General features: G+C 42.1%; 1 protein-coding gene across 1 annotated transcript in view; it reads left to right on the forward strand.

Annotated features, from left to right (window-relative positions):
- The window catches only part of TM9SF3 (transmembrane 9 superfamily member 3), a 1,446,273-nt gene that overhangs the window by 51,627 nt on the left and 1,380,055 nt on the right, over nt 1-14,591 (forward strand). Inside the window, exon 2 of the mRNA XM_044056575.1 lies at nt 54-249. Within this exon, the coding sequence (XP_043912510.1) occupies nt 54-249 (196 nt within the window). The remainder of the gene's footprint in view (nt 1-53; nt 250-14,591) is intronic.

A 14,591-nucleotide genomic window follows, 5' to 3' on the forward strand; every position in this document is an offset into this window, starting at 1 on the left:
TTTTGATCATTTTTTGTATTTAGGTGTAACATTTTCTTTTTCTTTTTCTTTAGTATAAACCTAAAGAAGAAGTGGTATTGTGGATGAACACAGTAGGACCTTACCACAATCGTCAGGAAACATACAAGTACTTTTCATTGCCTTTTTGTGCGGGGTCAAAAAAGACCATAAGCCATTATCATGAAACATTAGGAGAAGCACTTCAAGGAGTTGAACTAGAATTTAGTGGTTTGGACATCACGTTTGCTGGTAAGCCACTTTGTTTAACCCCCCCCCCCCAAAAAAAAAAATAAAAAATGACAACAGATCTTGGGATTCTAGGTAAACTACTCCAGTGTCTGAAGCATAAGATCTGGATGCATTATTATGTACGTTTGTATATATGTGTATTTATTTGATTGGAAAGTTTTAAGTAGGCTCAGCTGAGTAGACAATGCTTAGCTATGATCAGAGGTATGCCTCACAGTTAAAAAAAAAAAAAAAAAAGTGAAACGTGGTTGTGGTCTTGGTGTTTGTACACTGTGCCATTAATAACTTAACAGGTGTACACATTTGTAATTGTTAATTTGAATAACAAAATTATTTTAACAGTTTTCAGATTGGAGAAGAAACTTGTTTACAGATTGAGGAACACATTTAGTATACTGTAATGCTTATCTAAATTATGAATGTGGAAATGTAATGGTCTACATTAAAGCACAGGTAGCATATAATCCTAGAAAGTAAGTAGCACATTTTTGGAAAACAGATGCAGGCTAATAAAATGTTTTATATACTTAAGAGTTGGCCAGAGAGGCCATCAAAAGAGAAATTACTTTTCTAAGCCTCAGTCACTTCCAGTAATGAGTAGTCTCTTGGTGCTTGTAATGTCAAGTGGGCAGACATTGGTGCTGGTATTGCCATATGTCAACGGTAAGCTCAGATTGACAGGTTTCACAAAGAGATGATCATACGTTCTCATTTTTTACCTTTCTCTCCCCCTTTTCTTCAAGCGGTATCCAGATTTAGCCCCTTTCTTTTTTATTCTTTTAATTTATGTGGCCAGCTTTCTAATTCTCCATAGTTATGTTTATGCTCTCTGCAAGTCCATTACTAACATCTCATCCAGAAAGTCCTTTTATAGGTGTGCCTATGGCAGAAATATCATTTCTTTCAAAAAGTTCATATAACCTCTGTTATTTGGGAATGTATCCTAATTCACAACAGTACCTGCTTTGTACAAATTTCAGTTGCTGCACCATTTTAGGGGGGCAAAGATTTTCTTCAATCACTTAGTTGACAAGTCTCTTTCATTCCATACACAGTCTAGTGGACCCACAGACTCATCTTCCCCTAAATCAGATGGGATCACTAATACTTCATATCAGGGAGAGCATGGTCTGTCTCCACCACTTCAAAAATTAAGAGGAATTATTCTCACTGTGTTTCATGTCTTGCCTCTCCTCTGCATTCAGTCGTGCTGCAACCAGTAACAAAAATAGTTGTCAAAACCATGGACAGTCTATCCAAGAGTGAGAAGTTGTTACCAGTTGTAGTCGAGTTTGGGGCTCAGTGTACGTCTCCCACTGAGCAGGAGTCTTTTAGTCTGGCTACATCCAGGTCTGACCTCATCATAGAGTGGGAAAGACCTGCAGAATCCATTATCTGGTTTCAGGACAAGCAGTCTGATGTTCCCTTTCCTGCATAGTCTGTTTGCGGGTGCAAGAAGTTGGCATTGAAGAAGGGTCCTGCATTTTAGGCATAGTTGTCTACATCAGTGCTAGTTTACTTGGTGTCTGTGCTTTTGGCATCGATGAGCTTGATGTTGTCCTCTCAGCTTCCGGCATCAAGATCTGCAGGTGACACACACTCAAAGCTTTTTATGCTGTGATGTTTGTACCAGGTGGCCTAGCTTCCTTTACTGGGTTATCTGGTCTATCACACCCAAGCAGCAGGATAATGGGACTTTGGACTCTGAGAAGCTTTACTTCTCTAGGAATTTGTCAGAAGGAGTCGCCAATTTTTACAAGGTAAACTACAGCATATATGGTGTGTTTCCGCTGGTAACTTGCTAATAAAATGTTTTATATACTTAAGAGTTGGCCAGAGAGGCCATCAAAAGAGAAATTACTTTTCCAAGCCTCAGTCACTTCCAGTAATGAGTAGTCTCTTGGTGCTTGTAATGTCAAGTGGGCAGACATTGGTGCTGGTATTGCCATATGTCAACGGTAAGCTCAGATTGACAGGTTTCACAAAGAGATGATCATACATTCTCATTTTTTTGGACCCAGGACTTTTTTTTATAAACATCTTTATTAAATTATAACTAAAATAGTAATACAGATACACATGTATTAATATAAAAGAAAGCCAACTGTAGTAACTTTTTCATGCAGTATACAAATACATTAATTTAATGTTCATTCAGTCTTACATGACATGAATTGTTTAATTTTTTTCCTTCATGTCAAAAATAAGTGGATTAACTGCACAAATAAACCATAAAATCCACCAAAGTGCAGAAAATACGATGGATAACATCCACTTTAAAATAATTCAATTTATTATATCCACTCCAAGACAGAAACGGACAAAAACAGTTAAAGCATGAACGCCTTTGTAAACACCACAAGCGTTTTCGTCATTAAAATTGACTTCATCAGATGACCAGCATATTTAATTATACCATTTTATATGATTACTCTATTGCTAAAACCAATGAAAGCTTGGTAATTCATTTAAATAGACCAATAATAATAGCTGTCAAAAACATTAAGTAAAATAAAAAATGTTCCTAAAACATTAAGTAAAATAAAAAATGTTTAAATGAATTACCAAGCTTTCATTGGTTTTAGCAATAGAGTAATCATATAAAATGGTGTAATTCATGCTTTAACTGTTTTTGTTTTTGGCCGTTTCTGTCTGAGTGGATATAATAAATTGAATTATTTTAAAGTGGACGTTATCCATCGTATTTTCTGCACTTTGTTGGATTTTAATTTTTTCCTGCCCTTGAACCTAATTTCTCCTCCTGAACATTATTGTTCCCACTTATTCAATTTCCTATGTAATTTGCCCTTTCATTTTTCTAAGAATCTCACCAGCACTTTGATGGAATGGTAAAACCCTACCAGGCCCCCCTCCACAACATGCCTTTATTAAGATGCTGAAAGCCAGCACTGTTCTGTGGTTTTGTCATGACACACAGCCAAAGCCTCAGCAGGAAGTGGCTAGGATGAAACCTAACATCTAGGATAATTTCTGATAAAGTTGTGGTTGAGAGGCAGTGGTTCTTGGCACTCTGCAGGAGGCCTTCATCTGTGTACTGGTACGTAGCAGTAATTCTGAGACCTTGCCCAGCTGTTCTTCACTCAGAACAGTTCACCTGCTCCTCATTTTTGCCAATTTGTTTTAACATAATCAATCCAGAAGGTATCTAATGTCCTGCATAGGTCCTATTATTCCCCCTCCCATTACTTTTCCTTGACATCTCACTTTATCAATTGATATAGTGTCAGCACCTTACAAAAAAGGGCCAAGAAGTGTCCCACCAGACTAAAACAGAAGAGGTTAGGATATTATTCCAAGTTTTTGGTGCCCAGGAAGTCAAAGGTTCTCAGGCCAGTAGGGAATTTCCATTGCCTAATGGTCTAATCGTTTCTTTTGTTTTTTGTTCCAAATAGATGCTTATTTCAACTTCAAACTATGGAGTCCAGAATATACTCTTACTGATAGGTAGGTGCTAATTGTTTCCAGTTCAGGACTCAGGACTCATTCAGTCTTGCTTAAGTCCTCTGTGCTCAGTGTTCCTCACGTGCATAGCAACTTGCAAGTGGCTGCAGTGAGAAAACCTCTTCCTATATCTACATGATTAGATCCTATTTGCTCCTTCAGTACAGGCTTTAACCTCTTCCAGGAAGTTTCTTCTCAAGTTTAATTCCCTGAAGATCAAAGAATTGCAAAATCCAAGTTGCACATGCCTCAAGTTCATCATTCCAAAGTTGCAGAGTCAATATCAGTCTCTACCATGCACACCATCCACGGGACAAGATGTTGATCTTTCAGTCCATAATTTCCAGGATCATGTACAAAGATGCCTCAAAGCTGTAGGCATCATATCAGCACCATAGCAGTGGTGCTTCATGGTAGGCTGCAGGTGTGAAGGTGGAATGCTTTGGCCTGCAGACCCCCAACCTGGATTCAGTCCCCTTTCAGATAGAAATGCCCATGTTCTGCAGGTTGCATCTTCAGTGATGCTTTACCCAAGATGACAAATCCCTTTTAATTACCAAGTTATCGTCATGCATTGGTCACCACCCAGATGCAACTGCCCTGGGGTTGGGGGTAGAGTAGGCACAGTTCAGGGCATGTGGCAGTTTCAGACCAGTCTATATGTCATTGCCCCAGGGATATGGAGAGTTTTTCTCATTATTTTTGGTTCCATGGACTCCCTCCCTCAGGGTGTGTTTGTCATACAGTCCAAGAACATTGTGGCAGTACATTAGCAAGTTTGGGATGGGGGTGATGTCTTCACTGCTTGAACTGAGCAGTCCTAACACCTTGCATTGGGATATCCCATCCCACGGCTTTCTCATCATGAATCACAGTGAATTCAAGTCCTTTGTGGGCAGACGGCATTGTTATCATTTGATGCTCCACTAATGATCCCTTAGCCATTCAATTAAACTGTCTTCCTTTTTATGAGTTAAGCCACAATGCAGCTTGTTTGTTTCCCTAGCCAGTGTGAAGTCAAGGAGTTGCTTCTGTCTTGTTCCTCTTGGCTTTCAACCCAATGATGCTGTACTCCATAGTGGGCCCCGTTAATTCCTCTGTGATCTCTTCCATTTCATCTATAACAGTGATCATTCAAAAAGCCAGACTTCACGAAATTAAGGTTCTCCTAATGTTTCATCCTCCCTTTTGACCCTGGCATGCATGGTTCTCTCACTTTATGTTCTGGATAAACCCTTATGTCCATGTCTCAGCAAATCTATTATTTATTTATTTTTTATTTATTTTTATTTAAATTTGTTGACCGGGAGTGTCCGACTGGACGTAGGTCCATTTTCAGCGGAGGCCCGAGGAGAAAAGCTCCACAGTTAAAATAAACAGACAGTATATACATTGGATTACATAGTGAATAACAATTTACATAGCAATTACTTACAACATATTTACAGATGAAGAGCATAGTACATCAGCAGACAACTAGAATCTTTATCTGTGAAGTGCATACCAGACATTAACAAATGTTACAAGAAGTAGTAGTTTGTGCTGTATAATAAGTACTGGCTTATGAGCATCTGAGCTTGCTATAATCAAGGTAGTTAGTGGAGTGGAAAGAAAGGTAGTGGTTGGATGGGGTGGATGATATTAGAGTGGGAGTTGCAAGGGCATAGCCAGCATGTTTTTAGTTGCGCTTTTAGTAAAGTTTTGAAGTGGGTGCATGATGGTATGGAGGTAATTGTGGGTGGGAGTGAGTTCCATAATTTGGCTATGGCGCAAGAGAATAGTGCTTCACCAGCAGAGTTATTGGCTTTAGTGATCTGCAAGTGATTTTTGCTGCTGGATCTTAGTGGTCTGGTGGTGCGATAGGGTTGGAGTAGATTCTGGAGGGATGGGACATTTAGTGGATGGTTTAGTAGTTTGTGGGCGAGTGAGAGTTGATACCACTGAAGGAGGTGAGGGAGTTCAAGCCAGCCCAGTTCAGCAAGTGAGAGACAGTGGTGACTACGAAAGAATGCCCCTGTGGCGAATTTGGCGATTTTGTTGTAGCAGGTCTCTAGCTTGTTTAGATCACGTTGCCTTAGGTTGGTATATATTGGAGAGGCATAAAGTAGGGTGGAGATAAGGTGGGAATTTGCTATTGAAATCTTTGCTGCTTTGGTGAGAAATTGCTTATTTCTGTATAACGCTCCTAGTTTTTTGTGGACTTGTTGGCGGTCAGACAGGTAACTCTGAAACCAGTTGGTGACCGATTTATGAGAAGGATAGGTTATTGAGGACAGAGATAAGTTGTTTGTGTGGGACCATGTCAAATGCTTTAGATAGGTCTAGGAAAGTAGCAGAGGAGAGATAACCATTGTTTTTATGTTGAAGGATAGTGTTAGTAAAGGAGAGTAAGGCAGTGGTGGTGCTATGGTTTGGTCGGAAACCATGCTGAGTACTGGAAAGGAGGTTGTTAGTAAGGAGGTAGTCTGAGAGCTGAGAGTGTATGCATCTCTCTAGTATTTTGGAGAGTGTAGAGAGAATAGCTATAGGGCGGTAATTGGCTAGTTCTGTGGAGGGTCCGCCTTTGTGGAGGGGAATTATATGTGATACTTTCCACAGTGTGGGAACGTAACTTTCTGACAGAGATCGATTAATCAAGATGGATACTGGGTAGGCCAGAGCATCAGCTGCGATTTGTAGGTATTCACTTGGGAGGCTGTCTGCTGCTAATTTGGTGGGTTTAAGTTTAGTTAAGAGTTTTTTTATGTTGGAGGTAGGTACAGGAGAAAAAGAGAAGGCAGTGGGGAGATTACTAGTTGAAGGTGTGGGTTGGAGGGGAGGGGGGTTGTGTTTAGCTAGTGATAGTATGGTTTGGGTGAAGTGTGTGTTGAATGAGGTAGCAATATTTTCTGAGGAGTGAGGGATGTTAGGAGGAGGGGTACTGACTTTACCTGGGTGGAGGATGGAGTTTGTGGAGGACCAGAATTGTTTGGGGCTGTGTTGTGAGGAGACTAGGGCAGACTGGTAGTATTGGGATTTGTCCTGTTTTATTAGCTTTTTGACTCTATTGCGTAGTTCTAGGAATTTCTGTCTAGCTGAGGGGGTTTTGGTTGTGCGCCAGTGCTCCCAGGCTTTATCCCTGTTTTTCATTTCTGACTTAGTGGTTTTCTGTAGCCATGGGGAGGGTTGTGCTTTGGTTCTGGAGAAACTTATGGGGGCATGGTAATTAAGGATGTTCAGGAAGGTAGTATTAAAAAATTCAACTGCCTCATCTAGACTGAGGTACTTTAGAGGATGCCAGTTACATTCTTTGAGGGATGAGATGAATGTGAGTGGGTTAAAGTTTAGTTTTTTACATATTTGACGGTAGATGACAGGTTTAGCTTGTAAATCTTCTTTCTGGCAAACCTTGCCCATACATTTAATTTACTCACACTCCTAGTGTGGCTATTTACCATTAGTTCATCCTTTCTGATGTAGTTTAGCATCATTCCTTTTCAGAGGCCTTCGCTTTATAAATTGTATGAAGACTTTCTCTGTTTGTGCTTTATTGATGGACATGGATCCCATTTTTTCTCCTTTTCCATTAGTATAAAACTGCATTTCTGAGATTGTTGGTTCTTGACTGGAATATTCCTTCATTAAAGTCCATATTGCAACCATATTAGAGTTCCATTCAGTGATGGTCTACTTCCCTTGCCTTATGGAGTGCATGACTTTTTTGAACGGAAACATCTTGTTTAGACTAGCCGTATAGTATCCATTTCCACATTGGGATTTGCATTTTATGTTGAAGAAACATACTTTTCTGTGTCTTAAGGTCTCAAAGTACCTGTGGTTATGAAAGGGATTCCACAGGCCCTGTCCAGACACTGGAACAGCAGGACTTGTGCCTTTGGTGCTCCGTAGTGATGGCAATAAACTCCTTACAAGCTTGAGTGGCTTCCTACCCGTAATCCCTCTTTGTTGCTGAATCCTCCAGTTCACGTTAATGTCATTAAAACAAAATGTGTCCTCTGAGCTCAAATGACAATGGTGAAGAGTTTAGATAATTCTGAAGGTGTTTTCACTGTCAAGCTAAGTGAGTTGTTTCTCTTTATCATAATGCTAGATAGGGTCCAAGATGTAAACTTTTTTTTTTTCAATCTGAATTTTCTTCAAACTTGACTCATTACATCTCTCCTTATTCCCCCTTCCTACTCAGTCATTCTTTTGTGCTTAGGTCTGTTCCTTTCTTCTTTATTGTCTTGTAGGTGCTAGCACTTGGGTGACTTCTTTGTGTTTTGTTAGCAGTTTTTGTTATGGCGAAGGAAGGTAAACATGGAATGTGAAGTTCAATCTCGCCATGCATTCTTTACTGATGGGTTCGGAGCTGATCCCTCAGCTCTGATACGGCCACTTGCAAAGCTCGAGGTCTTCAAATAGCTCAAGGCCAAGTCCCTATCCCATGATGCACTTGGAATTACCTCAGATCTAGTTTGCTGCTGCAATAGATCTGAGGTTCTGCATTAGCTCGGGCCAGTAAAATTGTTTTTCCACTTATTTCTTTCTTGCATTTACATAGCCTAGTATGAACCTATGAACCTATCTGCCCTAGGGCATTTATAAGCCTAGCCAGAGTATGTTTGGCTTTCGCCACCCATTTTAAATTAATTTTGCTATGCCCTTTTTGAGGTTAGTATACTGTGCCTCTATCTAACAGTGACACAGAAGTGATACCCGGGGTAAACCTACGATCTCCCATCCACTCATCAAGATTCCTCTTGAAGAGAGTCAATGAGGGACTCTGCCTAACCTGGACTGGGATTTTATTCCAGAGTGAAGGGAGCCTCTGGGTTATGAAGTCTGTCCCTCCAGCATGTCCTATTTATTTCAGTGCTGAGATTCAAGTCTCTCGAGCGTGTAGCTCAATGGGATTTGGATTTTTTGAGGTGCAGCATGTCCCTTAATTCCGGGTTGGACATGGCTTTATACGTCAGGCACAGGTCGCCTCTGAGCAGGCGGTATGCCACTGAGTAGAGCTGGAGTTTCTTTAACCGGGCAGCATGTAGCATCTGTTTGAGCCCTTTGATCTTCTTGGTGAGGTACTTTTGGGGTCTTTCCAGTTGCTGCAGGTGTTTGGTAAGGTACATCCCAAAAGGGGCATTGTACTCGATTATGGGCCTGATGAGGGATGAGTAAAGAGGCACGATTATCTCCCCTAATCTAGATGTGAATCCCTTCATGATTAGGTGGGCTGTATAAAATGTTTTTCTAACCACTTTGGCCACGTGGTTGTCAAATGAGAGATTGCTGTCAACTTGGGTCCCCAGGTCCCTAATTACTTCTTCTGTACTTAATGGATTACCACCTATGTGGTAATTTGTGGGCACTTTGTTTTTGCCAAAGGGGATGACTATACACTTTTTGGCGTTTAGCTTGAGTCCATGGCTCTGGCACCAGTTGTCTGTTTCTATGAGGCCCTTTTGGAGGATGCTTGTGTCGGCTGGAGAGTCGATTATGGCGCCCAGTTTGCAGTCATCTGCGAACTTGGTCAGCCACAGTCCTTCTGTGTTGGCCTGTACCTCTGAGAAATATATACCGAACAAGAGAGGTCCCAGGACTGAGCCTTGTGGGACGCCACTTGTAACTGGTTTGGAGTCTGACATGGCTCCAGCAATTCTAACCATGTGGGTTCTGTCCTTGAGCCAGTTTGCAACCCATCTAGTGAGATAGGGGTTTATATTTAAGCTGGTGAGCTTATCTATAATGCCCGAGTTGGGTATTGTATCGAAGGCTTTTGCGAGGTCCAGGTAGGCTGTGTGGACCACCTTCCCCTCGTCAATGGCCTTGGTGACTGTTTCAAAGAAGTCGACCAGGTTTAAGAGGCAGGATCTGCCCTTAACAAAGCCGAACTGGGTAGGATCCAGTGTCTATAGGTCCCCAATATCTTTATTTATGAGGTCCATGATGATCCTTTCCATAGCTTTGCAGACCAAGCTAGTCAGGCTTATGGGGCGATAGTTTCCAGGGTCTGTTGAGGCACCACCTTTGTGGAGGGGGACCACTGTTGCTGTACGCCACTCTTTGGGTACATATCCTGTCGTAAGGCTGAGATTGAACAGTAGTTTTATGTTTGGGTTTAGCTGCTCTTGGAGTTCATGTAGGACGCAGCCCGGGACACCGTCTGGTCCCATTGATGCTGTGTTTTTTGCTTTGGAGAGGGCGTCTCTTACCTGAGCATCTGAGATTTCAGGGGGGCAGCACTCTGCTGGGATAGATATTTGTCCTTTTGGTGGGGAGGGGGGGGTTGCGCTGAACCTGTCGGCTAGGATGTTGGCAATGTCTGTGGGTTCGGTGTATTTTTTGTCATTTTGGACTAATTCTGAGCATATCTGGGAATTCCCACCCAGGTTCCTAACATAACTAAAGAAAGCCTGTGATTATCCGTAGTGTCCTGTGCAATTTTTCTCTCGAAGCTGGCCTTAGACGATTTTATGAGTGCCCTTAGTTTTTTGCTAATACTGATCAGAGATGCCTTCCCTTTTTGGGATTTTGCTCTATCATGTAGTAGCTTCCTCCTCCTATTGTATAGTTTGTTTATGGCTGGGGTCCACCAGACAGGACGTCTGCCTTTGGAGGATTGGGTCTTGGTTTAATTTGGGATTGCATGATCCATGCATTCCTGAAGGTGTTCATAGAATGCATTTATAAAGGATTCTGCGGTCTGGGCCGTATTTTCCACAGGCCCGGGGGCTTTGAAGGATTCCACCTCTGTTTTGAGGAGTGTGAAATTTGCTTTAGAGAAGTTTTTCACTGTGGTTTTCTGGGCGGGGTGGGGTCGGGATGTGAATATCCAGTGAGATCAGTTTATGGTCTGATCTTACCAGTGAGGGATACACTTCTGGTCTGGAGCAGAGAGTCCCCATGTTGGTGATGATCAGGTCCAGTATGTTTTCCCCTCTTGTGGGAGTGGTAACAAGTTGTTCCATAGCATTTGAGTTTATGAATTCTAGGAACCTTTGGGCTAGGGTGTTGGAGCTAGAGTAATGCTCCCAGTCTATGTTTGGGTAGTTGAAGTCACCTAATATAATGGTGTTTGGAGAGACCTTCATATTTTCTAGTGTTCTCAGGAAGGCCGAGTGGGGTTCCTGGGTTTGGGAGGGTGGTCTGTAGCAGGCTATAAACTGGAAGGCAGTTTTACCCACTGTTAGTTGCACATGGATAGTCTCTGATGCTTCGTGCTTTGCCACCAACCTGGAGGTGTGGGTATCTTTGAATATCGATACTCCCCCTCCTTTTGTGGTTCGGTCCAAGTTTTGGGGCCGAAAAGCATGGTATGAGGTATAACCTGGTAGTGCTGGGGTGCTCTTGGGAGCCCTGAACCAGGTTTCTGTTACTGCACAGATATCGATGTTCTCCATGCTAAGGAGAGTTTCAAGTGCGTGCATCTTGAGGTTTAGACTTCTGGCGTTGAGTAGCATTACTCTTAATTTCTTATCCCTTGTGATACCTATGGAGGTGGGTTTGTCTTTTGAGCCTTGCCTGAAAAAGGCACTATGGGGGTAGCAAGAGCCTTTGCCAATATCCGAAAGCCCAGGGGTGACAGGTGCAAGCCATCCCTAGCGAAGCATCGTGGCTTGTCAAGCATATCATCCCAGGCTGACAGGCATTGGATCCCCCTTTGAATGACACCAGTACTTAAGCCAATTGTTGAAATTGATCATCTTGTCTTCATATTGTGGCATCATTCTTGGTGAGGGTAAGATACTACTCAAGGTCAGGGTCATGCCGTCCTGGGCTACATGCTCAGAGGGCTCCTCTGTGTCTCTTTTCATGTAGTCCAGGGAGGTACGTCTCAGGTCATTCACACCAGCATGGACAATGACTGAGTCATATTTGTACTTGCCTTGGAGTGACCTGAGTGCTTGTGTTGTGTTGCGGATCCTAGCGCCCGACAGGCTGCTCACCGTGACCTTCTCCTTGTTCAGCCTGGTGAGCGGGACATCAGTGTGCCTGACGATAGTCACCTATTACAAGTGTATCAGGTGTGTTGTTTAGCCTTAAGGGCTGTGACTGTTCGGCACACTGGCTTTGTGAGATGTGTTGCACGTGTTTTGTTTTGGGGTAGCGGTTGCTTGGGTGTCTGCTTTGGAGGTCTCTGCTACTTAGGCAGATCTTTTTTTAGAGCCCCCGAGTATGTTTTTGTGTGATTATGTGTTTGGTTTGCTGTCGTGGTAGGTCTATGTGAGACTGGAATTGTAGTGAGTGTGGTTTCCTTCTCCTCCTGACTGGTTATGCCAGTACTGAGTTGAGAGAGCTTAGCTTCCAGTTTGGCTATATGGTTGCATCTCTCACATGTGTTGGAATTTGTTGGGAGGAGGAGAGGGTTGTCTGTGTACATGAGGCAGTCGTAACATTGCCTTAAGGTTCCCAGGTTCACCAGCTGGACCGGAGAGGAGATTGACAACTGACGTTTGGACATGCTAGAATAATATTGGGAATTCCTTTATAATTGAAAGCAAGGGCCAATGGGGAGTGAGGGTGTAGTGCTTTTAATTTTTAGTGCTGACTTATTTAATTGCTTTAGTGAGCAAGTGCCAGGTAACTTAAGTGCAATGTGTTACAGGTAACTTAAATGCAAAAAACGACAAACAGTAACTTTCTTTCAAGTGAAACAAGGAAATAAGTACAGTAAGCAATGCAGATATCACTAGGGATCCACAGAAGCGTTGAGAAGCCACGTTTTAGGTGGAATTGGCGTTCCAGGGAAATAACGAGCAAACAAAACTACAAGCATACAAACAAAGCTAGATTCAGCAGGCCTGGATCTAGTCTATGCTACAGCAAACAAGGTGTACCAATTTCAGTAAGAAGCAGTTCAGATATGCATGCACTATAAGCCTTTTAACCAGAAATTCCCAGCTCAGAAGGGCAGAGTCCAGCCTCTCCTCCCACAAGAGTGCAGACCACGAACCCTCTTAGTGTAAAATAACTGGCCTGAAGCCCAAGTGCTTAAACTAGAACTAATACACTTTAGGAATAACAGACACTTGAGCTCTCAATCAGCAGTTCCCAACTTAGATGGATGAAAGCTACCTGTCCTGCCACCACAGTGCATGCCACAAACCTTCTTAATGTAAAACAACTGGTCTGAAGCCCAAGTGCTTAATCCAAAAGACTTAGAATGATAGCTACATTTTAATCAAGTTACTACCAAGCAGTAATAAATACAATTGAGTACTTTAAAGATTGCCTGGATTAGTGCTCAAGTTATACAAACAAAGCTAGATTCAGCAGGCCTGGATCTAGTCTATGCTACAGCAAACAAGGTGTACCAATTTCAGTAAGAAGCAGTTCAGATATGCATGCACTATAAGCCTTTTAACCAGAAATTCCCAGTTCAGAAGGGCAGAGTCCAGCCTCTCCTCCCACAAGAGTGCAGACCACGAACCCTCTTAGTGTAAAATAACTGGCCTGAAAGCCCAAGTGCTTAAACCAGAATTAATACACTTTTAGAATAACCGACACTGAGCTCTCATTCAGCAGTTTCCAACTTAGAAGGATGTAAGCTACCTGTTCTGCCACTACAGTGCAGACCACAAACCCTCTCAATGTAAAACAACTGGTCTGAAGCCCAAGTGTTGAAACTAAAAGGCTTAGAATGAGTTACACCAAGCAGTAATAAATACAATTGAGTACTTTTAAGATGACGCAAAAGCAAAATAAAGTAGGAAGAAACACAAGTACAGTAAAAGCAGATTAATTTTTTTTTTTCCCCCCCAGAAAAGTAGCAAAAGCAGTAGTAAATACAATTCTCATGCAGTGCAAGCTGGCACACTTGAATATGTAGCAATATTAGTCCACACAGTTGAAAAAATGTAATTAAATTAAAAAGGACTAAAAGCAAGTGCAGAAAGGGTTAATTAGGTAGAATGTGGTAAAGAGATGGGCCTGGGGGAGTGTCTTAGATCAAATCTACAGTGGGGCGGGCACTGCAAAAGCCACCAAATTTAAACTACAACCAAGAACTGGGAGGGGGGGGGCGGGGAAAAAGTTTCAACACAGATGTGAGGAATGTGCAAATTATAAAGCAAAAAAATATATACTGATCTGAAGTAGGGACTTCATTTGTCAACAACCTTTGGGATACGGATCCGATCTCGGATCCGAGCCGGCAACTTCTACCACAGCATAGATCCGAGCTCCTAGCTCCTCCCCTTACCCATAATCCCCTGCCTACCCTGACTGACCTCAGATCTAGTTTGCCGCTCTTCAAGCAACAGCTAGATTCCAGAGCTCTTGGCGATTTTGTGAGAAAAAAAAAAAGTTTTTTCTTCTTATTCTGATTGAGTGGTTGTGTGTGCGTGTTAGGTTTACCCTTAAAGCTAAAACTTCTTATATTTAGCTTACTTAGCTTAAATTTTAATTTAAATTTTTTCCTCCCTCGCCGCTGGTCGTAGCGTGTGTGTGTGTCTTGAGTGTAAGGGCCTAGTGAGTGTGCTTTACTTTTGGTTATGTCGGAGGCCCCTAAAGCCATTTTTTCTCAATGCACAGAGTGTGGTCACAAGCTTTCACCGGCTGATGGCCACACTCTGTGCGTTAGGTGCCTTGGGGTTGAACACCTCTCTTATATATATATACAACAGATATCTAAGCAAACAGTTTAGCTCTATAATACAGAATAATGCAGAAAAGTATACTCAGCTCTATATATTTGCAGATAGTTCTGTAAGGATCTCTCTCAAACTAAGGTTCCAGTTTGAATGCATACATAGATAGTTTAAATAGCTTAGATAGTTTATTAACGCTCTTACAGCTTTATATCGTATGTTACTCCATTCCCTTAGTCTGTTTAAAATTTTTTTCTAGTTGGTCTCTCGTTTTAGGCCTAGTTTAAACTCTTTGCTAGTCAGTAGAGT

This window comes from Protopterus annectens, chromosome 14.part0, assembly GCF_019279795.1.
Source record: "Protopterus annectens isolate FY-2018-M chromosome 14.part0, PAN1.0, whole genome shotgun sequence".
NCBI classification, from domain to species: domain Eukaryota; kingdom Metazoa; phylum Chordata; order Ceratodontiformes; family Protopteridae; genus Protopterus; species Protopterus annectens.